This window comes from Carassius auratus, chromosome 8, assembly GCF_003368295.1.
Source record: "Carassius auratus strain Wakin chromosome 8, ASM336829v1, whole genome shotgun sequence".
Classification (NCBI taxonomy): Eukaryota; Metazoa; Chordata; class Actinopteri; order Cypriniformes; family Cyprinidae; genus Carassius; species Carassius auratus.
In genome coordinates, this window is record NC_039250.1 from 14,006,105 (window position 1) to 14,031,532 (window position 25,428).

Genomic DNA, 25,428 nt, shown 5'->3' on the forward strand with positions numbered 1-25,428 from the left:
ATTGGGCCATTCCTGCCATTGTTTAAATGCACTGATAATGAATGCTGTTGATGGACAAATGATATCAACAAAGTGACAGCTGCTTCGGATGTCACTCCAGATTTACCAAGGGATTGATAATGAAGGGCAAGTGTTTGTCCATACATGTTCTGTTGTAGTTCCATGTGTAACATGGGCTTTTTTAGCACTTGGTTCAGGTTATGAAGAGAGCATTTGGCATATTCTTATAAATAATAATAAGATATTTATATTATACATATCAGTATTAATATTGATGTAATTGTAATTGTCATTATGCAATATTATGATATCAGTATTTTACAGAGGATCGGCCTAATCAGTTTTATAAACTCTGTTTTAGTCTAAAAGCACAATAGCAATCAAAGCTAGATCTCCTATGCTTTTTTCTTCAGATTATTACCATACATAGAGCAAGTTTTGTTTATTAAAGAGCACTGTTCTTCCCACAAATGGTAAGCAAGAAGAACTACTAATAAACCTGGAATTGTTAGTACTCCTTAAGCTTATGCAAAGTTCTGAGGAACAAATAATTTGGGATAACAAATAACTATTTTCAATAGGTCTTTTGTTTTTCAAGAGTGTCAAAATGTATTGTTCTCATGAAAGCAAAGACTGGACAATCCCAAACAAAAGCAAAAGGGGAATTCAGATCTTTGCACGGACTATTTTTTTCCAAGGCCCACAAGCTATCAGAGACTGACTGTAGTGCCATTATTTTTAGATCACATCATGATGAAGTCACAAGCTTTGCCTGTTTTTAGCTTTAGCTACACTTTGATTAAAATAAAATTATTTTAAAGTGTGTTCAGGGATATTTGCATGCCAAAGAAGCTGGAGCTTATTTGATATTGTGTAGCCTCCCATTTGTCTTTTTCCCCTTCAAGCCAGAAATCTCCCTAAACATTGTTAAACATTCAAAGACCAAATTTTGCTAAAGACCTTAAGTCCTTCCCTTTCCCAAATCAAAAACCATATAACATCATGATGACCAGTGTGATCATTTTGTAATTAATGTAAGTTAAACTATCAGTTATGAAGGCTTATAATCACCATCATGTCAATACAGATTGCATATTCTATATAAATTTGGTTGTATACAATTTCAGAGTTCTTGGTGAAAAGTGTCATTTGAAACTACAACAACAAAGAATGTAGTCCAATAATACATGGAATTTGTGGCCTGCTCAAAGTCTGCAATGTGTATGTAATACTTTTTTTTTTTTTTTTTTAAAGATTGACACTTGAAATGGCTTATTTGAGCATAATGGTTTCACGTGACATTGTGATATTTTTCCTGAACAATTTCTTTGCCTCTGGGTAGGCCTAGGGCTTCTGATGGTCAGTATGAATTCAGTGTTATCCTAAATAATGTTTTGATTGCCATCTCAGAGTTTAAAAGGGAGATTTCAATAACAACATGAATATTTATATTTTCTGTCACTCACTTCAATATGAAAATGATAGCAACATTTTTGTATCGATTTCAGTAATATATTTCCAATAAATGTTAAGATTGTGCCTTATCAATGACCTGATGCAAAAAATAAAGGTTTGGAAAAATGCCATAAAATCAAAGTTACTTCACTAGTATTTTTATTTGTCCTAGATGTGATTTTATGAGAAAAACCTAAGTCCACGTTTTGCATTGGGCAATTACGTAACTTCTGTTCCTATGTAATATGTAAATCTACATCCGCCACAAGAAATAAAGCCTATCAAAAGCGAGCCTTGGATTATTGACACATGCGTTATCCTATCAGAGAGCGGTACTCTAGGGAGTGGGCGGGACAAACACTGAAACGCTCACTCAAAACAAAGCAAGAATGAACATCACGCTAGTAAGCTACTGGTACACTGACCTCGGCTCGGTGGCGCAGTGGAGGCGGTTTACAACCAAATAGACGAATACAGTGATTTACAGATAGCTGGAAACCGAGCCAGTCTGATGACTAATCGGCTTCAAAACTACTAATAATTACTCATACTGTTTTTTTTGGTCCTGCTGAATGGCCTGTTATCTGAGCTCTACAGTGATATACTTGACCTTAATAAAGTCTGAGGAAGTAAATTGAGGAAACGAAAATGAGGAAATTCTTCAAAGATATTCTGAGAATAGTTTTTAAAATCCCCATCAAGGAAAACTGAACTGTGACTACAAATGCACGAATATTTAATAAGTAATCGCCGAGTCAGTTTTCTGATTTGTTGTCTGTTGCTCACCAATTGGTCGATACATTTTAGCAACCACGTCGAATACTGTGTAAGTTACACCTTTAGCATCTTAATTCGCGGTTAAATTATGACTACAGGTTAAAAGTAGCGGGAACGTATTGGTGGCCTAATAGGCCTTTACCCGTGAATTAAAATCTTTACCACAGGGTTGTAAGTATATGTTACTATCACAAGCTCTGCTTTAAATATTGTAACGCAAGAATGAAGCGATACCTGCATCACCTGAGCGATGGGTACACCGTGTACGTAATGGGTGAGGGGCGGGGCTTATGAGATCTCCCAAGCAGTACACTCAGGAGCTAGAGCGACGCACGGCAGACATCCAGCGGGCTAGACCGAGCGAACGAATATACTTTTCGTCCTGGTTGCTTTCACTGAGAATGTCTTTGGGTGACCAGCAGTGGTATCCCACTAGCGTTCAGGTAACGGTACTCAAAGCGCGAAACCTGCGGATCAAGGGCAAGAATGGCACGAACGACGCCTATGCCATCATGCAGGTGGGCAAGGACAAGTTTTCCACCTCGGTAGCGGAGAAATGCGTCTCGCCCGAATGGAAGGAGGAGGCGACCTTCGATCTGCCGCCGAACTATCAGGGGGACGCGGAGCGGTGCACGCTCTACATCATCGCCATGCACAGAGCCCTGGTGGGGCTGGACAAGTTTTTGGGACAGGCTGTCATCAACTTAGTGGATCTCCACGCCAACAGATCACGCAAAAAAACCGAGTGAGTGTCATTTTGTTCTATGGGGAGTTGGAGTTGTGTCATAAAAAAATATATTATGACTCTAAAGTGATAAGCTCCCAAACAGTTAATCATAGTATGTTTTGGTGTATTTTGCATGGACTGGTTTCAGTACTCCGCCCGTGTGAAACAATATTGAGCAAACAAAAGTATGCTTCTCCTGGGAGTTCCTAATATAATAACTATTTCCTTCATAAAACGAGTGATGGTGTTTAGTAAAAACTGAGGGGGTAAAATATAAAGGAGTTATTTTTAACTAAGCTGTTCCAAGTTTAAAGTTATGTTTGGGTGCAGTCTCCTTTAGTTGTTTGTTTGTTTGTTTTACTTTAAGTTTTACTTTTTTGGGAAAAAAGAGAGAGCTTTTCCCACTCGGTATATTAAGCATGAATAGGGGCAGAAAGAATGAGCCAGATATGGATTGTAAATATTTACAAATTTCACACTTCAGTGGATGAATGAATGAACATATCAGGATGGTTCCAAACGTATTTTTTCATTGAATTCACAAATACTGATGTTTTTGCTTTTCTTGACCTTATAACAAATTCTAAAAACAAAAAATATAATTTTCAATATCAGTGACATAGTAGTTTTGATTAAGGAAATGAAAATTGTGATAAGATTTATTTTAATAAATAATCTAAGGGCAGGGAAAGTCATGAAATGGTTTGTCCCATGTGTAGATAATCAGTGGCAGAAATATACACTAGTCAACATTTGAAGTGGATCAAAATCTTTCATCAAAGTTGTCCTAAAACATAAAACCAAAATGCATTCTTGTCTTAGGACAACTTAACTTTTTGATCCACTTCAAATGTTGACTACAGTGTGTGTGTGTGTACATATATGCATATATATATATATATATATATATATATGTATAATATTTTCCCATGGAATAGTTTTTCTCTCTGATTGAATATACTTTATTTATGTTGAATGTCATGAATGTATTATGAATTTTTCTGAACATGATTGACTCCATCAGCCATCAATACAGCTACAGCAGATAAATGTATACTTTGTTTCTGTAATGCAGTTGCATTATTCCCAGTGCTCTCTTTTCATATTTATATTGTGTTGTATGGTGTTCTTTGATCTCCTTCCAAGAACAAACTACACATGTCTACTGGACTGCTTTAGAGGCATCTGTCTAGCCTGCTTAGAGCTGTCATGAGGACTTCATTCATTCATTCATTCATTCATTAATTCATTCAGTTAGTTAGTTAGTTATTGTTTTATTGTATAAAAGTTTTTTATTTATTTATAAAGAAAAATCATTCTCCCTAACCCTGATTAATACTGTTATGTGCGAATGTTAGATCTAGACTTTAAATCATAAATTGTATTTCCATGGAAAACTTCTAAATAGGCATACATTTTGGTAGGAAACCACACAAACTTTGTACAGGTTTATTTATTTTATTTTATTTTTTAGTGTTGGGTTATAGTGTTAAAGAGAAATGAAATGAAAATGTGATGTTTATCTGCTTACCCACAGGCCATCAGAGATCTTGGTGATTTTGTTTCTTCAGTAGAAAACAAACCAAGATTTGTAACTGAAACCGTTGCAGTCTGTCAGTCTTACAATGTAAGTGGATGGGAATCACGGCTTAAACATACAATAAAACAAAAACATACACAAACAAAACCAAATTACCCCTGCGGCTCGTGATATTACATTGATGTGTAAAGACACAAAACGATCAGTCTGTGCAAGACTTTGAACAGTATTTATTAGGGCTGCACGATTAATAACATGTGATTGTCATACGTGTCTCGTCAGTAAAGCTGGTTCTGTGATTAGCGGTTAATGTCCATCACCTGCTTTCAAATGGAGCCGCACTTACTACACTACTGCTGAGTCCCAATTCGCATAATATCCGTCCTAAATAGTATGCGAAACTAGAATTAGTACGTCCCAAATCGTAGTATGTTTAAAAGAGTATTCCAAAGATACCCGGATGGTCTACTATTTCCGGTTAGAATTTGAAGTGCAGATCAATGCACACTCTAAGTGCTAATATTGCCCACAACCCATTGCGTGCGGGAGGGAGGAGCTTTGCGATGGCTTTGCGGTGATGTAAACATGGCAGCCGGGTGCAGCAGCGGAGATGCGCCCTCAGCTTTTAAGTATAAGAATTCAAATGTTATTAAAGGTTTAATAACTAATTAAAGTTGTATTTTATTTCGTTACCCACATTGCACATGAACGTCAGAACCAGCCCCCTCACAAACGACCTGCGTTTGGTTCTACGACGCCGCCGCCCTGCTTCTTCACTCCTCAACTTGGTAGAAGAACACATTGTAAAATGTATTGTGAAAAAAAACGATGAGAAAAAAAGATGGGAGTAGTAAATACAATTTTATTGGACATAAAGAATGAATGAAACGTTAACAGTTGTGGGGTGTGTACTAGGCGTTCACGTTGCATGACGTCATCGAAGTATGTCCCAGAACGTGCATACTCTTTTGCTACACACTCAAAAGTATGTACTTTTTCCTCACAAAAAAAGTACATACTTTTAGGTTGTAGTATAAGTAGGCGAATTGGGAATCAGCATACGTCTCTGTATATGAAGTGCCGCTTCAGTTGAAAGCAGGTGATGGATTTTTAGTACTAATCACAGAACCAGCTTTACTGATGAGACACATATGACAATCGCATACGTTTAATCGTGCAGCCCTAGTATTTTTTTTTTTTACCTCTGATTCGCGAATTGTCTGAACTGTTTGAACTCTACTGAGCACATTCTCTAATGCGTGTTCTCAGCAGCAGGAGCATGAGGCGTCGGCGTCTTCTTGCTTTTTTTTATTTATTTATTTGGATTTTGTTTTAGCCGTGATTCCCATCCACTTACATTGTAAAACTGACAGACTGCAACAGTTTGAGCTAAAAATCTCAGTTTGTGTTCTACTGAAGAAAGTAACCCACATCTCTGATGCTCTGAGGGTACGCAAATAAACATCACATTTTCATTTTTGGGTGAACTATCCCTTTAATTTAGAAGTTGCTTGAGCTTAATTTTTCTGAAGCTCTTTGGAAATGAGTGCTGCTCATATTCAAAAACAGAAGGTGTGTGAGTTTTACTTGATTTGCACATCAGGCCGGCTTGCTGTTTTGTCCAGTCGACTTTCTGTTCTGGCCTTTGAGAGAGAGGAAGGAAAGTGTAAAAGCTGTGTTTTTGCTTTGGGGGCATTTTACGGTTTGGCAGCTGTGGCCTTCAGTGTTCGAAGTTCTGCCGTTTGTCCTTGTTGTGTGGCATTACTGCTTCATATTGTTGGGTTAGTTTGATTCATTGATCCATCAGGGTCTACGTGTTTGGACTTTTTATTGTTCCACTCATACTCATTCTGATTGGGCTAGTGGATCACACACACGACTTGACCATGTTTGGTTTACTTGTTTTGCATTTGAATGCTTTGAAAAGCCCCCTCAAGAACAGAAATAGTTCAGTATAAAATAACGTGTTGTTTTATTAGAATTATCGTTGTTGTTGTTGTTGTTTTTACTATTATTACTTGAATCACAAGACCCATCATGGTCATGTGATTTAAAAAAATGCCGGCATTGATTAGCGTGAGTTTAACTTCATGCATTTTTTTTTCTTAATCGAGGATTAATACTATCATAATTAGGCTGAGATAAAAATATGTGTCCCATGAGCCCTTTTAAGTCATTATAGTTTTATTTATAACCGCTGCAGAACAATTATTAATATCAGGAGCAACTGGTTATTAACTTCATCAGATGATCCTTTACTTTTTCTCGTGTCAGTTCATGTTTTTTTTTTCTCGGATGTGTTCTTCTGACTAACTTCTGAGTAAAACGGTCCAGCACAATCTCACATAACCAGTCTAACTGTATTACAAATAATGATGTCTTTACATTCCTCTCCACCCATCCCAGCCCAGTGTAACAAAACTTTACTAGTCATTAACTGACAGGCATGAGTGACACCCAAGGTTTGGCTAATGGTGTTTCCTTAACCTATAAGAATAATATGTGTGTGTGTGTGAGAGAGAGAGCGAGAGATACTATGAGAAAGAGTACACCATGTTCCTTTCCTTTGGTAGATCGGGTTTATGCAGTTTAGTATCTGAAATCGCAGTAAACACTGAAGATTAGGGCTGCACGATTAGTCGCCACAAGCTACGCAATATGGCGTTCATAACCGAATGCGATTCATCTGCGAACTACTGCTCTGTATATTAAATGCCGCTCCATTTGAAAGCAGGTGATGGATATTTAGTACTAATCACAGAACCAGCTTTACTAAAGACACATGCATGACAATCACATGCGATTAATCGTGCAGCCCTACTGAAGATACAAGTCAACTCACCTTTATTTATTTTGTGTTTTTTAAAAGTGCTTTTAACAGTACAGACTGAGTCAAAGCAGCTTCACAGTATTTAATAGAATATTAGAAAATAGTGTGTCAGTTAAAGGCAGTTCATCATTGAATTCAGTTCATACACAGTCAAATTAAAACCAAAAGCATATTATGTCCTCTAGCAAAGAAAAGGTGTTCAAAATAATTGTTTAAATGAAGCTTGTTTTCACTACTGAATGAAAAATCAAAACGGTAATCGCAATTTTTTTTTTTTTACGGACAATTCTGAATTTATATCTTGCAATTCTTAAAAAAACAAAATCGTGAGATATAAAATCTCAAATTATACATTATTATTTTTCAAAGCTTATAGCTTTGCAGTGTATAACATTGAGTAAATTATGATAGAAATTTGTAACAACTGTGAAAAATCCAATGTTCAATATAATAATGCATTAACGTATTATATTAAGATATTATATATTATTATTTATTTATTTTTTTTAAGAATTTTTTTTTGTGTTCGTACTCCAATGAAAATGAGGGCTGCTCTTTATTCAAATACAGAGCCTATTATTTGCCTTTTAGTTTGACTTCCTATTAGAGAGAAAGCGATATGTAATACCTGTCTATTTGCCTTGGGTTTGCCCCAGTTTTCATGGTTGTCATTTCAAGCAGGTGTGTACTGTGCCGAGACTCATGTAATTGTGAAGTATGTTAATGGTTATGTGACGTGACTTTAAACCTATTTGCATACACTCAAATAAAGTAAAAGTGGAATGCAGAGCTTCATTATATAATAGTATAATGTAAATAATGAATGGGATTAATGCAAACACTTAATATGTGTGATTATTTCAAGCAGGTGTTTATGGATGCAGGTCTTTGCTTAAGTATCGCTGAATGTCTTTTTTTATTGTCTCCCACAGGTCTGATCAGACTATCAGTAATGTGTTAGTGCTTGTGTGTCCTGAAGGTTTTGTTCTTTCTTTTCCTGCCGTTTCTGTCTGTCTTTGTGACCCAAACTAAATTTCTCAAATATGCATACAAAGAATTATACATAATGTATATTTGCCGTTTTATTTTCATGAAGATTGATATCTTTGGTGCTAATAGGTATGTGAATTTTGAATTGTGCTTGAGAGGCTTATAGCCAAAAATGCAAATTTGCTGAAAATGTACTCCCCTTCAGGCCATCCAGTATGTAGATGAGTTTGTTTTTCCTTTAGAACATATTTGAAGAAATTTTGTTACATCATTTGCTCACCAATGGATCCTCTGCAGTGAATGGGTGCCGTCAGAATGAGAGTCCAAACAGCTGATAAAAAACATCACAATAATCCACAAGTAACCACTTAAGGTCTTGTTTGACTTTAAGCTGTCACTTTTGGTCAACATTTGAGTCAGTAATCCATGATAATGTTTCCTCCAGTGAAAAAGTCCATCCCCTGTTGTCCTCTCACGTCAGAATCCACTGACATATTTGTTTAGAACTGTTTTCATGTAAGCAGCCCTTGATTTGTGCTGATTCTTCTCCTGATTCAGACAATAAGACTTTTTCACTGGAGAAAGGTCTTATTTTTAAAGGTTTGAAATTGTGTCGTTATCTGGATTATTATGTTTTTATCAGCTGTTTCGACTCTTATTTTGACGGCACCCATTCAATGCAGACGAGCAAATGTGAAGATGCTGTATTGCTAATTTTCTCCAAATCTGAGAGTAGGTACATTTTACGCAAATTAGCATTTTTGTGTGAACTGTTACTTTAAAAAGTGCCTAGGTATCAGATAATACTGACAGTCTGATGTGTTGGTACTGGAATCATTATAATATTGTGCACTGCAAGCAGTTCGTAATGTTTTGCACATAAAACAAAAGGCATGTCTCTGTCTTTGTCGTTCTTTCTCCCTCTCATATACGTTGACACGAGGGATTGGATTTTGCCTCCTTTTTCTTGGAGCTTGCTGGTGTCGTGTTACTGTCCTACTTCAGGGTAATGGTGATATGGCAGCTTTGACACTGAGCTGGGCGCCAGCTGATCACGGTCTAATAGAGTATTAATAGAAATACTATATTATCCTAAGTCTGTCACGTTTTTGCACCTCTCCAGTTTTTGACTCTCTGATATCAGTTACGGAACCCATATTTTTTCGTATTAGTCCAGGTCCATGTGGACTAAGGTGTGGTTAATTTCTTTACCTCTGTGGATCAGTTTTCTAATTATTTAGCTGTGCCTTTATCTAGGCTGTCTTTTCCCATGTCATATGACCTCTAAATCCCTTTATTAAATCAATTGTTATCCCATAAATAAACGAGAAGATGAAACTTACTGCACCAGTTTGTTTTGCAGTCTTAGAGTGGCTGGGTGCGTGGTTTAGTGTTTCTCTGTAAACCTGGTTTTGTGTACCTGATACAAAACAAAGGAATCGGTGAGAACTCATGGTTCCTTTTAACCCCTGTTCTCAATTCACAACCAGGTTAGGCTAGTTTAATTAAAATAATAATACTAATTTAAATTTAAACCATCATTAAGTCATTAAGTATTAAGAGGAATCTTTGAGTTTTTTTCTTCTCACAATTGAAATTTCTCACAAGTTTGCATCTCAACCTCTAATTTATTTTCTTTCTTTTTTCTTCTGCCAGTGCATTAAAAAAGTACCAGTTAATTGTGACTCTTTAAATCACAATAATTAATTATAAACTTGTTAGTTAAATTTTTTTATATTCAACTCTGTTTGATTGTTGATTATTATACCTAAATATGAATTACATTTGGACTCTGTTGTTAATTTTAATATTTAATAGTAATGTATGGTTTCATGTAGCTTACAGCTTTAGTTGAGTGATTTTCTTTCCTTAAGAAAAATTGAGACATACTATACCTGTTTTATATCCGAATGAGTCAATATCGGAATCAAATTGAATCAATCAAATTGAATGGTGAAATCTGTATCAACACTAAAGCAGATATTTACATTTGTATTGAAACTGAATTCTGACCCCTAGTAACCTTGCTGATAATAGATAATAGTGTTTATCTCTGAGGAATAGCAGGCTGTTCCTGATGGTTCCCTTCTCTGACGGCTTTAATGATTGCAGCTGATGTCGGATTAAGAGCAGCACTTGTTTAAGTTTGTTTTTCTCTGTGTGAAGAGATGAAGCCTCAAGCGTTGGCATGCGTGAGGGTGTTAGCGTAGCTCAGAGGAATGCGTAGGATGAAGCCCATTCATCAAGATTTTAAACGTCGCCTCTGCTAACTGAGAACTCTCAGGAATGACCATTTGAATCGATTCCTGAGAGCTGGGAGAGAATGATGGATTAAAGATATTACTGCATGTCAATGTGACCATAAAATAGCTTTTAGGTGACCTATTAAACGATTTAGGTCAAATTGTAGTTTTAGATGAGATGTTCTGTACGGAGTTTGCCAGGCGTCTGTGGTTCAAAGAAACTTCAGAGCAGAAGATAATGTAAAGAGACCTGAGATATCTTGAAATAACTTTCCTTATCTATTCCCTTGAGCTTCGATTGCTGATAGTCTTCCTCCACCTTGAAACTACAGATTTAAGTTTCCTGCTGTAAGGTCCACTAACAGACTGATAGTCTGTGTTTCCTGGCCTTGGGCTTCCCAGTCTCTCCCATTTTGATGTGGTTCCAAGCATCCTAATAACAGTTTTTTTATTATTATTATTTTATTTTTTTAACTACAGTTAGTGCTGGTCTTTTAGAAACTGCACTTTAAGATTGAAAATTATACCCACATTCTGGGAATTATTAATTTATAACATTTCATTTTTGAGTGAACTATATTTGGAAATGCAACAAAATAAATGCTGTCTTAAAAGCCATTCACTTATTCATTAGGTTAAATAATATAATATTTAAATCTAAGCTAAGTTTTGTTTTATTCTGCAAGTTCTAAATGGCAAGAATTATTATTTTTTTACCAAATTAGATAAAAAAAAAGAAAAGAAAGAAAATTAATTCATTAATAAAAACCTTTGGAACAGATTTTACTCAGAAATTGTTACATGCATATTATTATGTTATATTTCATTAAATGTAAATGTTTTTCTTCACTTTTTCTTTACAAAGATAAAATTGTCATTCTTTACAAATAATAAAAAAAACCACAACATTGCAACATGCTGGAAATTATGCAGCTATAATATAACTCCATGAATTTATAAACACACTTTGGTTGGAAAATAATTGCATATAGTGCACAACCAAAGGGGGAAAATGCTTTCATGAGTTTTTCATTAAAATTGTAGTAGAAGTCTGTCCAAAAGTTTCATGTGTGGGGGTCCAAACAGAAATGCTTGGAATTCTTCTGCAGCCGCTTGCTCTGATCACATTCCACGTTTAATCAGATTGGTCTGTGGGAGCCGTTGTACACTACCCATGATCCCTGTTCAGGAGTCTATTATGACAACAGTATGTTCATGATCACACACTGAACTCCAGAACTCTCCCAACCTGCCGCTCTGCTGAACAAGAGGGGACGAGCAAACGCTGCTTCATCAGTAGGCAGGTTTCTGTGTTTTATATCATTTACTGCTACAGGGTTCAGTTCCCAAGTGGAATTCCAGCCTTTCTATTCATACAGTAATTTAGTTTTGAACCTGCTACTATTTGAAACATTGAATGAAACTGATGTCTTTTTTTATCCGTTTTTTACTTGTTTGGGAAGTAGCCATGCAATAATCTACAACCAGCCAAGGATTACAGGGTTATTCTACCTTTTTTTTTTTATGGTCCAAAAAAATTCTTTTTGTCTTTAAAAAAAATGTATGCAACATTTTATTTAATTTTATTTTACAAAAGACAAAATAAAGTTTTCTTTAAGGCATATGTGAAATGTTTCCAAAAATCACTTAAATCACATTTGTGATCTGACGCAGTCAGAGTTATTTGAATATACTTTTTTATACTGTACAGTTTTATAATGTATTTATTATTATTTTGAATTGACTGTTTTATATTTTCAGTATTTTTTTTCATTTTAGTGTGTGTTTTAGTAATTGTATTTTGCGCTTTCATCTTTATTATTTTTTTATATTATATATTCCTAGTTAGTTTCCAAAGCAACATTCATTTTTTTTAAGATAGTTTTAAAGTATTAAATCCTCATCTAATATTTATATTTTATTTAATTTTATCTTAATTTCAATAAAACAGTTTGGCATAAATTAATATTAAAATAATTGTGTTGAAAGTAAGGCTTTGAATATTAATTAATTAAATAAGCATAAAATAGGTGATTCTCCTTAACAAAAAAAGTCATGCAATCTAATGAGAAGGTTTGGTTCTCCTTGCAGCTGGTACAAGCTTGTGGATAAGAACGGGAAACAGGAGAAGGACCGAGGGGAAGTTCTTTTGGACATTCAGTTCATGCGGAATAACCTGACAGCCAGCATGTTTGACCTCTCCATGGCAGACAAACCTCGCTCTGGCATTGGCAAACTCAAGGATAAAATTCGTGGTAAGAAGAAGGAAGGCCTGTCAGATTCTGCCTCTGCGATCGTGCCCTCTTCAGTGGGAATGGACAGTGAAGAGGAAGGAGAGGGCGGTTCAGACAATCCTAAGAAGAAATCAAAATTCAAATCCTTGTTTGGCCCAAAGACAAACCTCCACAGGAATGTGTCCCAGTCGATGTCAACCCTGGGCACCCTGCCTGAGAAGAACAGTTCACTCAGCAGCAGCAGATCATCTGGCCTTAATGTAGACTCTCCTGATGGTAAGGTCATAGGTCATCTTGTTGTAGTACAAATATACCCTACAAAAATTCTCTCTCTCTCTCTCTCTCTCTCTCTCTCTCTCTCTCTCTCTCTCTCTCTCTCTATATATATATATATATAATTTTTTTGGGCTGTCAGTTTAACACATTATTTATGAAAACACCGCACTGGCTCCACCCCCAGACCTGTACATCATCTTACATTTCATACAGTTCACTGCTGACAAATATGATGCAGATCAGCCACTGCATAGATTAAGCCCTAAAATTCAATATATTGGGGCAAAAAATGCCACGTATGAGTTTTTGTCTCATTTTTACTGTATATCATATGATAAGGGATATCACACGAGCAGCGAGAGCAAAATCACACGAGTGCTGTTTTTGTCCCGAATATAGCGAGTTAAAATGTGATTTTATACAATAGTTCAGAAAATAAGAAGTTATTATTAATTATATTTTATTATATTTTAAACAATATTTTCTGTTTTTGTTCAGTTTTGCCAACAAAAATAGGCTATTACCTATAAAGCCACATCAGAACTGGCTGTCTCCGAGGAACACCGCAGTGTTTTCTATAATTTCTATAATTGATTATATATAATTATTCATTTTTAAGTGCATTTTTTTTACGTTTGTACAGATTTTTGATAAGTAGTACTAGTTATTGCTCTAAATGGTCTGCTATGACAAGTTTGAATACATTTTTTGCTTATGTATAAAAAGTGTAAGAAGTAGCTGTAGTTAATATTCACCTTGACACATCAAAAAGTCAACAAACAAAAGTCCCTTAAAATCCTTTTTTTATTATTATTATTTTTTTTATATATAAAACTTAGGTTAGTGCCTTAGGTTTCAGACAGTGTTCAAATATATTTTGGCCCTAATCTACATTGCAGTTTTAACACATATTGTCCTCTTCTCTTGCAGTGAAAAAGAAGTTTAAAATACTGGGACACAAGCGCACCGAGAGCTCAGATAGCAAAGTGTCTCTTGGCCCGTTTTCTCTTCTGAGCCGCTCTAAGCAAAACATCCAGGAGCAGAATAACCTCTGTATCAACGGCAGCCATGTTTATGAAGAGGAGCAAGAACCTAAAGCTAATTTTGGCTCCACACTCAGTCTGAACAGCTCAGGAAAGGGTTCAGTAGAGGATGTTCGTAAATACCACCAACGAAACACATCCGACATCTCCATCGACTCACTGAAAGGCCTGAGTATCCCCTCATACAAACCTGAAGTGCAAGACAAAGCTTCTCTTGTCCCACAGCGCCCTCTAGAGGACAGGAGTCATGTAGAGGTGGAGGAGAAGGGTAAGAAGCACGGAGGAAGAAGCCTGCAAGAGGTGCTGGACCGACAGGAAGAACAAGAGCAGAGGAGGCAACAGGAACAAGAGAGAAAACAAGAGGAAGAGAGGAAAAGCAGGCTTGAAGAGCAGGAGAGGAAGCGCAAGGAAGAGGAAGAGCTGCAGAGGAAGCGGCGCGAGGAGGAGACGCAGCGAGCTGAGGAGCAGCTGCACCAGGAGGAGACCAGAGTGACCGAACGGCTCTCTTCTCTCTTTGGCATTGGAAAGAAGAAGGAGGAGAAGAGAGAGGAAGCTTTGAATGAACCCAAACATCTGGATGTGCCAGCCTCTACAAAACCATTCGAAGACATTCCCCTCACCCCAGATACTCCGTCTTCTATCCCAGAAGAGAGGTCCACGGACCCACGGAGGGGTGTCAGGGCCACCCTAACCCCCACGCCACCCGCTAGTGCTTTCCCCAACCGCACCCCAAAAGTGTCCGCGGTCAAGCCAAGGTGAGTGCTCTTGTGCGTGAATAACTTCCTCTATACAAGATTGTATGCTGTTTAGGGCCGAAAGATTTTTTTGCATATTTACTTTATTATCAGCACAGATTTTGCTAGTAATGTTGTGATTGATTTTTATCCACATTTGATTGACAAATACATTTCCTGTAGAGTGTTGTAGACTTGTTTAACTAGAGTACTGCATGGGTTTTGTTTGGTATCCGTAGGGCTGGGCGATATATCTAACGATATGATCATGCGCATCTAGTCAGTAAATCTGGTTCCGTGATTAGCGCTAAATTGCCATCACCTGCTTTTAAATGGAGTGACACTTAATAAACAGAACCATAGATTACTGACAAGCCACGCAATATCGCGTTCATTATCGCAGATGAATCGCCTTCGATAATGAACGCGATATTGCGTAGCTTGTCAGTGATCTACGGCGCTGTCTATTAAGTGCCACTCCATTTAAAAGCAGGTGATGGCAATTTAGCGCTAATCACGGAACCAGATTTACTGACTAAATGTGCATGATCATATTGTTAGATATATCGCCCAGCCCTAGTAATTGCCCAACCACCCTATCTATCAGAACACCTGAGCTGTTTATCCAAAGCAACATTAAATTAATAATTCATCCCATAATGAAAATTTGCTGTTAATTTTAGGGGAGTTTGTTCTACAGTAGAACAGTAAAGAAGATTTTTAGCTGAAACTGTGGTCCTTGGTGATTCATAAAATGCAAGTCAGTGGCTGCCGTCAATTTGAGAGTTAAAAAAAGCAGGAAATGCAAAATGAATACCTGGTGCTCCTGATCATATTTAGTTCTTATGAAGTGAAGCAATCAGTCTGTTCAAGAAACTTATTTACTACATTACCTGCAATCTGTAACTTTAATTTAATTCTGTAGCCAAATTGTTTAAAAACACAAAGGCTGCAATCCAAACCACATCCACATTAAAAAAAAATCTAAAAACTGATATCAGCAAGGAAGTTTTGGAGTTCTACTGCCAAGCCTGGCCATTATGTGGGTCATTATGGCACGCAGAAGTGACGTGTATAAAATAATATGAACAACGAATATTATTTGAGATTCAAAATTAGTCATGGCTATTTAACCCTCAGTACATCTGTGTCTGTTGATTCAGTCCTTGTAATAACAAATTCGGAAGCAAAAAAAAAAAAAAAAAGGCATAAGAGCTGGTAAGTTTGATTTCATTAAAATAAATATGAGTAGATAAATAATTTGTTTCATAACTGTGCATTATATTGGTGCCTATAAAATTATTATATATATTTGACCTTTTATTCAAGAAAATGAAAAAAACAACAACAACAACTATTATTACTGAAGACTATTGTCTTCAGTTATGTATATATTGGTTATTTCAACCAGCTCTAATGCTTCCCCAGGGAAATATCTGAGCAATGAGCTATCCTTGAAATCCAAGTTTGTTGCTTTACTTTTAAGCATTGTAATTTGTAGCATTCTTATTCAGGATAACGCTAAAGAACTAAAGTAGAGGTTTGTTAGCTGCATTGTATTCAGCATAATTCATGCTGAGGCCGCATGCTAAATGATAAGTCAGGCTGCTCTGTAATGCAGTCAGCATCTGGCCACCTGAGAGCTGAGGAATACCCTGGCTGAAACTTGACTCCTCTCACCTCTCTCTGCTCCACTGCTCTTAAAGGGGAACTCCTTTATTTAGACAAAGCCTCCTTGGAAAAGTTGTTCCAGCAGATAGTTAATAACAGAAGAGCTTAAATAAATTGCGAACACTTACAGGTCAGAAGAATAAATGCACAAAAATTGCTACATTTTCCACACTGAGGTCATTACGGAAAGTGTTGCACATTCAAATCTCCATTAGCTATTAGTATTTTCGTTCTCATCTCTCAGCTCAACTGTATCCCATTGTGAAAATGTGTGTGTGGGATGGGGTGGAGTGGGTGTCTGTCAGGATGGGATGAGATCATTGTTTTTCTACTAGACATGGGAGTTCAGGTATCGCTTACTTTTATATCCTTGGGTGAAAGTGGAACATGTTGAATCACAGTAATTTTAGTCTGTCTTTAATGTTAAATTGGTCTGGCCATCATTTATTCACTTTTCTAACAGCAGTTTATACCTTTTTGATTCGTAAGGGAACTTACAAATTAACTGCTCTTCTTTCAGTCTTTAGTTGAGTGTTCATAAAGTGAACGAAAATAGGCAAAGTAGACAGATTATGCAGAATTTCACCTGATCCACATTCTTCAAATACATATTAGATATAGCCTATTATATAATTACTTTAGTTTTTTGTTTTTTTTCTTTTCATAAAGTGTACTCTGGATATGTTTTATTGTATTGAATGGTTTGCATTTTTGACCTCATGCAACTTACTTAACTTGTTTGGCCGAAGGCATATGATTGGTTAATGGAGGAAGGAATGTGGACTGGATCGTTAAGTGCTGATCTTCTGGTTTAGTGAAACAAGTTGTAAAAGATGATGATCTTGTAGTCTTCCAGACAGTGACTAAGCAACATTGTCTTAGGAAACAAGTTGTTGGATCACCTTTTTTTGTACTGGGAGTTTTGGAACTGAGGATTTTAGGAACTTCTGTCTTATGATTAAATAATATGGTGAGTAACTTATTTTCCAAAAGCTGAGAATAAAAAGAGACAGGAATATGTTTTAGTTGTGTTTGTGTGCATAGAAGTTAAGGGTACATTTTCTTCTATCAAGCTGTGTTTAAAGACTTTTTTTAACAGCCTCTTTTTTTGTCACAAGATTTTAAGAAATTCTTAAAGTAACCAAGCAAAATTATGACCTTTTTGATGTAGTTTAATAGCAAGAAAGATATTGTTTCTATTATGCGTTGAATGCTCAGTTGTACATATAAAGTGTGAAGGTCAGGCATTAAGTTAAGATAATATATTTTTAGGCAGGGGAGTCATGTGCTGTTTGTGTTAAATGGGTTTTAGTTGCATGTAATGCCCAGCAGAAGTATATTGGAAAACATATTGGATTGTAAGCTCTGTTTTAGCCGTAAGTTGATAATTTTATGTTTTTGATCTTTGGCAGATTGGCTCTGAGTGTACTGCCTGAAACCGATAATAGCCATTTCCAATCCCCCTCAGACTCTATATACACACAGACCACTTCTCACCTTTCCCCATCCCTCTCTACTGATCCGTTTAAGTCTTTTGGTATGTTTTCTGATCTTCATTCTTCTCTGGCACCTGCTAAACCTCCGAGAACTTTCAGTGAGTCCAGCATGGAAAACCTCTCAGCTTCCAAATCTGACAAGAAGCGAAAGGCTCCTCTTCCCCCTGGTCATCTAGGGGGCTCGTCTAAGTCTGAAAACAATCCTGATAATGGGGGACAAGTGCATACCCAAAACTCCAAAGATAGGCCTGTTCTTCCTCTCCCGGACTATGAAACCCTCTTTCCTAAGAAGAGGCATGGGGTGATGGGTCAAACACGTTGGGACCATCTTGTTGCGGAGGTAAACCAAAGAAACTGGGATTTCTCCGAAGAAATTAGTGTAGATGGACATGAGAGGCTGATGCCAAATAAATCTGCAATCTTAAAAAACAGAACCTCTGTGAACCTTAACCAGCACCCAAAAAATCATGAGGCAACTCCCTCTGCCCCCGCAAGACACAAAGAGGCACTCCTTCCACCCAGAGCTCCTGTGACCCCAGAACCATCGGTCGAGACTAATGTCCAATATGGTCATATCAAAGAGTCTTTATATGCCACTGTCAATAAGCCTAGACACTCTGCTTCCAAGAACTTGGAAAACAATCCACCTCCAGCTGTCCATAGTAGACATGTACCTCAGGAGATGGAAAGGAAGTCTCTGACTCCGGATGCCCTTAACCATCAACTCTCCCAGTCAAAAGAGAAGCCTACACCAGCTGCCAGATCCATACAAAGTATTAATTCAACGATTGATGGTGTGGTTCAAGAGATGCCTGTTGTCAAACCCAGACAAGAGTCATTAGTAAAGGACCCAGTCAGACAAGTCCAACCAGACAAGCAGGCAACCAATCAACCCCTGACATCAGAAAACAACAAAACTGAGAAACAGCACAAGGGCCAAAATAGAAGCATTTCCACAGATGGGTTTGTTGATGTAGACCTCCTCAAAGCTGCTGAAAGTCCAGAAGAACTGCATTTGGGGAAACCGGCTTATGAATTTGAGGGGAGGGGAATGATTGCTCTTGACCCATTCCCAAGTGATAACCTGCTATCTAAAGATCCCTGGGCTTTACCAGAGCAGACCACCAATGAAGATGACCTGTTCCCTAGGGGCCCAAAGCAAATGGGAAATCTTGAAGATCAGACTTCAACCTTTGATAAGAAAGATAAGTCTGCAAACAAAGGAACAAATGATCCATTCACAAAGTCTTCCGAGAAAAGCAAATCACCGAAATCAGAAAGTGGTAACCAATCACCCAGCTTCACTGAACAAGCCAGAGCCTCATTTAAAAGAAATTTTTCCCTTAGAAAGAAAAATTCATCTCGCCAATACACAACTACTGTAAAAGCTGGTACAGAGAATACAAGTCTGGCTAGATCAGTTTCTCAGTCTTCACAAGATGCAGAAGATGTTGAGCTGACTGTAACCAGTGTTGCTCCACCAAGCAGAACTGATTCCACTGTAGTAACATCTGAATCCCCTATAGGGGGCAAGGCGACTTTTCGCGCTTGGGTCCCACCATCAGAGGCTCAGACAGTTGCTCTGCAGAATGGTAGTGGAAGTGCAGGTTCTAATTCAAGAAGGTGAGAAACATTCTCCCGATCCCTACTAACCACTCCTTGAACTCATCTATTAGTCTGTCACCTCTGTTGTGTTAAACCCATCGGCTTTCAAATCAACAGCTGCTGTTTACCCTGAAACTACCTGAATTCATCTCTGGTCTTGCTAGTTTAAAGGGTTACTCCACCGTGTTTTCATATTAAACTATGTTTTTCCCTTAACTAAGACGAGTTGATGCATACCTCTCTCATCTCAGTGCGTGCACTCAATCGGTTTTGGCGCGCAGTGACACTTTGAAAGCACTTCGCTTAGACCATTCATTCAATATGGGCCAAGCAGAGAAGCTACCAAACACCTCCACGTTTTCCCTATTTAAATACAGTTACTCGCGTAGTGTAACTCGACCTAGGACGGTAACACAAAACAAAACGTTGCGCTTTTCTAAGCATGTAAAATGGATAACTATATTGTATGGCGGAATACCATGGCAAGTGCTTGTAAGCACTTCATCTTGGCGAAGTAATATCTTCACTCGTGAAACATCCACTCACCGGCCCCCGCTCCATCTAGTGAAGATATAACTGCGATGGTATTCCGCCACACAATATAGTTATCCATTTTACACGCTTAGAAAAGCGCAACGTTTTGTTTTGTGTTACCGTCCTAGGTCGAGTTACACTACGCGAGTAACTGTATTTAAATAGGGAAAACGTGGAGGTGTTTGGTAGCTTCTCTGCTTGGCCCATATTGAATGAATGGGCTAAGCTAAGTGCTTTCAAAGTATCACCGCGCACCAAAGCGATTGAGTGCACGCACTGAGACGAGAGAGGTATGTATCAACTCGTCTTAGGTAAGGGAAAAACATAGTTTAATATGAAAACACGGTGGAGTATCCATTTAAAGGGAATAACATTTGTTTGTTTGGTTGCTTAATGGTTGGTTACTCCTTCATGGGATCTTGAGGGTTGGGTTTGTAGGCTCGGGGTTTTGCTACTGATTGCTGGTCTTGGTTGTTCAAAATGTCATGGTCTTGAAGGACTTGTGTAAATGGAACAAAGGCAGTATCTCAAATAATACAGGGGTTTTGTAATTGTTGGCCATATTAGATTGTCTTCACAATTTTCAAAAACTGGTTCCATATGAGAGTCTGTTGATGTGGGATTTAATGACATACATATTATAATTTACATACATTTAATGTAAACACGACTAGTTCCATGTTCAAGACATGAGTGGTAGGCATGAGTTTGAGTTTTTTTCCAGAGATCATGTTGTTTTGTGGGATATTTGCATTATACATGATTCTTGATTGCTTTGCCACAGGTGCTTGTGTTTGGGTTTTACATGTTATTTCTCTGCTGTACTGTTATTGATCTTTTGGTTTTGCTTTGGAATTACACATTGGGTGAGTTTGGAATGGTTCATTAACTCATGCTGGTGGAATGACCTCAATTCGAACAGCTTAGTCTTTACTTATTTTCAAAAATACATCTAAAGACTCATCTTTTTCGCCAGCACTTAACCAATACTAGCACTTACCTTTTCTTTTCTTGTCTATCATATTCTTAAAAAAAAAAAAAAAAAACTAGCTACGTGTCCTGTGCTAGACTAACTGAGACTTGTCATGGCACTTGTATACTGTTGTTGTTGTTCTCTTGTTGGTCTGATTGCTTCTATTGTTCTCATTTGTAAGTCGCTATGGATAAAATAATCTACTAAATGATTAATGTAAATGTAAATGTGATGCCTAGAACTGCTTACTGCTTATCAGAGAGAGTACAAAATATGCAACATTTAAAAAAATAATTTAAAACACACTTCATAATATTTTACATTTGTTTTATGACATTGATTTTATCACTACATCACGTTTACATCAGCAAGAGGCGTCTAGTCATCAATCAGGTAAAATACATTGGTTTGACATATTTTTTCACCTTAAAATGCCCTTTGGCCCTCATGTGTCAATGTAAGCTCTCATAGTCAAACACATTATATTGTGGAATGCAGTATACTATGCATTTTGCTCTGGTTGTATACTGTACCTTTTTCCAAATGTAGATCCAGAAATTTGCATACACAGTACTGAATTTCTAGTATGAGTTGAATAATAAGGTATGCCTTTCCAAACATACCCATGTCTCCTTAATCGAATACTATCTTCAAGGGCCCTTGTTCACTTCATTCGAGCATTTTCTAATGGTTTGTTTTATTGTTAAAAGTGTGCAGTTCATCCTCCTCTTGGATTAAGGAACATACTATTGCCAGCAGTCAAGTGTTATGTTCATTGCAGTAATATGTACGTCTCTTGCCTTTCTCAGGCCTCACCCAGTGAAACCCATGAGCACCGAGAGCCAGTCTTCCAGTGTTATCGCTGTGGGGAAAGACCCAAAGACTATCACCATCAAGGAAATGGCTGAGATGTCAAAGGTACAGTATTTTCCTACTTATTTCCCACAGTTTTTTTTTTTTTTTTTTTTTTTTTTTTGTACATTGAAGAGTTGAAAGTAAATTTACGAAGTAACACATTTGTAGGCATAATTTATGTCTATTCTAATTTTTATGTTTTTTTTCTACTCCAGTTTTTAAAAGCTAGTACTGACTAATATTGAATATTAGTCATGCATGCTTATTTCCTCCTATTTTTATTTTTAGATTAGATTTAGCAAGACACTTTCAAAGGCGTTTAATATTTTTTTTAATATGGTAATAATCTATTAATGCTGAAAAATGGATATTCATTCATATTACAATCAATATACTGTTATTATTAAACTGATTATTATTAATAGCATTACACCAGTTAATTTGTGACTGTTATATAGGTACTGACATTTTCAAATGTTGTATGTGTGTGAATATGTATATGTGGATAAATGTATACATGTGGTTATGTTATATGTAAGTTATATGTATGTTATATTTGTGTATTTTTAATTGTACATACGTTTCAGCACATTTATGGGCCCCAGGAAGACTAGCAACCACATTGTGGAAGCTAATGGGGACCCAAATAAATAATAAACAAATATACTGTATACTATAATATTGTGATGCCTGCTTAGCATTTAAAAAATTTATTTTAGTTTACTTTTACCGTTTTGTTTTCCACTTATGTAGACAGAATGGTGCAGAATTTTAATATTGGCTCTTCCATAGTTCATCCAAAGATCATGAAAAGCATCCATTAAGTGTATCCAGACTTCTCATAGGTACTGTACATGAGTTGACAACTTTTTTTTCTCTCTTCCTTCATTTCACTGCATATTATCCAGAATGTAGATAGCGGCCCGTACACTCAGCTCACACAGGAGGAACTGATCACACTGGTGGTAAAGCAACAGGCCGAACTCTCCAAAAAAGATGCCAGGATCATGGAGTTAGAGGACTATATTGATAACCTTCTAGTTCGCGTCATGGAGGAGAAGCCAGCCATCCTGTTTTCACTTCAATCCAAGTGTTAGGGTTTAATCCTAACATCTGAATAACTGTGATCACTATACTGAGACGCTTCAATATTGTAGGACTTGGCCGATGTAGCCAAAAGGATTGTAAACGCAATATCACATCTCATAATCAGTTGATTTGCTTGACTATATAACGCATGTAGAGTTGCTGTGCACACAACTGGATGCTGGGATATTGTTTTTTGTTTTGTTGGATCATGCTACAATCTCCCCCTGAGAAGCTTCCCATCATATTTATTGATAATCTCATCAATTTTTGTGCATCTTTCCATTTAAGAGAAGGCTTTTTAATGCATTATTTATTGCAGTCTTAAGCTTGTATTTGAAGATTTCCCTTCCTCCTAAAGCGATTTGTGTTTAGATCCTGACTGCTGCCTTGAGTCTTGATCAGAACGCTTCATTAGTGTTAATGCAGCCTTGTGTCTTTTGCGGCTCAAATCAAGGGAATGATCCTCTTAGTTTTTAGAAATGACAACAATAAGCACTTTTTACTTGTACCGGGTGTTTCATTTATTAAAGATAGTGTTTTTATATTAAGTAATTCTCTAAAATACCCTGTAGAATTACCTCTAATGAAGAAATATTTGCCTGTTACGCACACTTCTGCGTATGTAAAGCTCTGCTGGTGTTCCAACACTGGAATTCTTTGATATTTCCCTGGTCAATATTGACTACATGTTTCTTTTTGCCAGCTCTTGAATCAGGCAAAATATTTCAAGCTACATGTCAAACTGCATGTTTGTTTTATATTGTAGCGGTTTAGACCAAGGATTATTAAGCGTTCTTTGAAGCACAATGTACATACTGGGACATTCTGCAGTTCTGTGATGGACTAGCAATAACTTTTTTGCAGGATTTAGTTTCCTGAACGGCAGGTAATGCAGTACTTTCATCAAACCGGGATCTTTTGCAACGTATCATGTAGCCTGTTGAGGTCAGTGTTTGTCTGTTGTAAAACCAAAGATCTGTGATGTAAACCTGAAGTCTTACCTGACAGTACTCAAAACCTTCTCATGGTTTTAATCAGTAAGTAAACCGTTTTGTTTAACCATTTTAATGCCTATGGGGAGAGAATAAGTCCCTATGACAAGGATGGAGGAATTAACTGTATGTCTTGTTGAATCTGTTGTCAGTCTCAGTTTTCTGTGTTGTGGTTACATATTCAGTCATGAGAACCTTCAGAAGAGCTTCGGCTGTGTTCTTTCAAGCGTTGTCAATCAGTTTGAGTGAGTTTCACTGTCATTAGGTTCTGCAGACTCTAAACACTCCTTTATGTCTGGATTTGAATGAACAGCCTTATTAATTATTGCTGATGCTATGCATATATGCACAAGATATATTTTATAGACCTGTGCCTTCTCTATGACATTAAGACATGAATATATTGATTTGTTCCTTTACTTCAATACTCGCAGAAATGTAATTTTGTTTATGCCTCAAATCATTTAATAAACTTGGCCGAACCCATATACAGTAGCATGTGATCTTTTTTGTTTGTGATTTTTTTTGTTTGTTAATATAATGTTAAAAAAGACGTAGTTCATGCACAAGGCTTCATGGCAATTCTATTGTAATGTGCATTAATAGGGATAGTTCTAAATTCTGTCGTCATTTATTATGTTCCAAAAACCTGTAGTTGAGTTTTGTCCAGTAGATGGCAGTGGGATCCAGCACACTATGCTCACTATTGGCAGCTCAAGAGGATGTCATGGCCTTCATCATTATAGGTGCGCTGTGTTGAAATGGTACATGGCTGCTATTTTAATTGTCTTTTTATATGCAAACAGTATGAGCCTCGTGTCATTCACAACAATTATCAAAATATCTTTAGCTAATTATATTGCCTTATTCAATGATTAAAGGCTATGCTGTCGACAGTATCTACAGTTGGCTAATTAGTAGCTTGAAACGAGATAATTAGTGGACATAAAAAACTGAGATTGACAGATTTGTGTCCTCAGTAAATCCAAATTCAGTGGAGTTTAATGCATGCACAATTAATGAGCAGATAATATAAAAATGCATGATTCCTAGTTTCGTGCTGACATATTTATGATGTGTGAATATACTGTGCATGTGCAGTGCTGTTATATTTTGTGTATAATTAAAAATTGTGTAAAACCAAAGTAATTGGGGATTATTATTATTATTATTATTATTATTTAAATTGCAATCTTTCTTGTAGAGCATGTTGCATTCAACGATTTACTTCGAAACACGAAATGCCCAGGAAGCTGAACATTTTACATTTGGCCTTATTTGTATAATGAATTTCTGTGATTTGGTTTTAATATTCAATTCATTTCTTCCTAAAACAACTTCCTGTAGCCTACTGTAGCTTTCAG

General features: G+C 36.8%; 1 protein-coding gene across 2 annotated transcripts; it reads left to right on the top strand.

The window, feature by feature from the left end:
• Positions 1 to 1,958: 1,958 nt before the first annotated feature.
• LOC113107366 (rab11 family-interacting protein 2-like) lies at positions 1,959 to 24,550 on the top strand. 2 transcript variants are annotated; one of them, XM_026269818.1, is made up of 5 exons: positions 1,959 to 2,977; positions 12,654 to 13,072; positions 14,003 to 14,870; positions 21,938 to 22,046; positions 22,892 to 24,550. In XM_026269818.1, exons 1-5 carry the CDS (start codon positions 2,523 to 2,525, stop codon positions 23,078 to 23,080), a joined length of 2,040 nt encoding a protein of 679 aa, XP_026125603.1. In that variant the 5' UTR covers positions 1,959 to 2,522; the 3' UTR covers positions 23,081 to 24,550. The 2 variants fall into 2 exon arrangements, with proteins under 2 accessions (XP_026125603.1, XP_026125604.1); XM_026269819.1 differs by lacking the exons at positions 1,959 to 2,977; positions 12,654 to 13,072; positions 14,003 to 14,870 and adding exons at positions 17,283 to 17,490; positions 17,933 to 19,639.
• Positions 24,551 to 25,428: the final 878 nt, after the last annotated feature.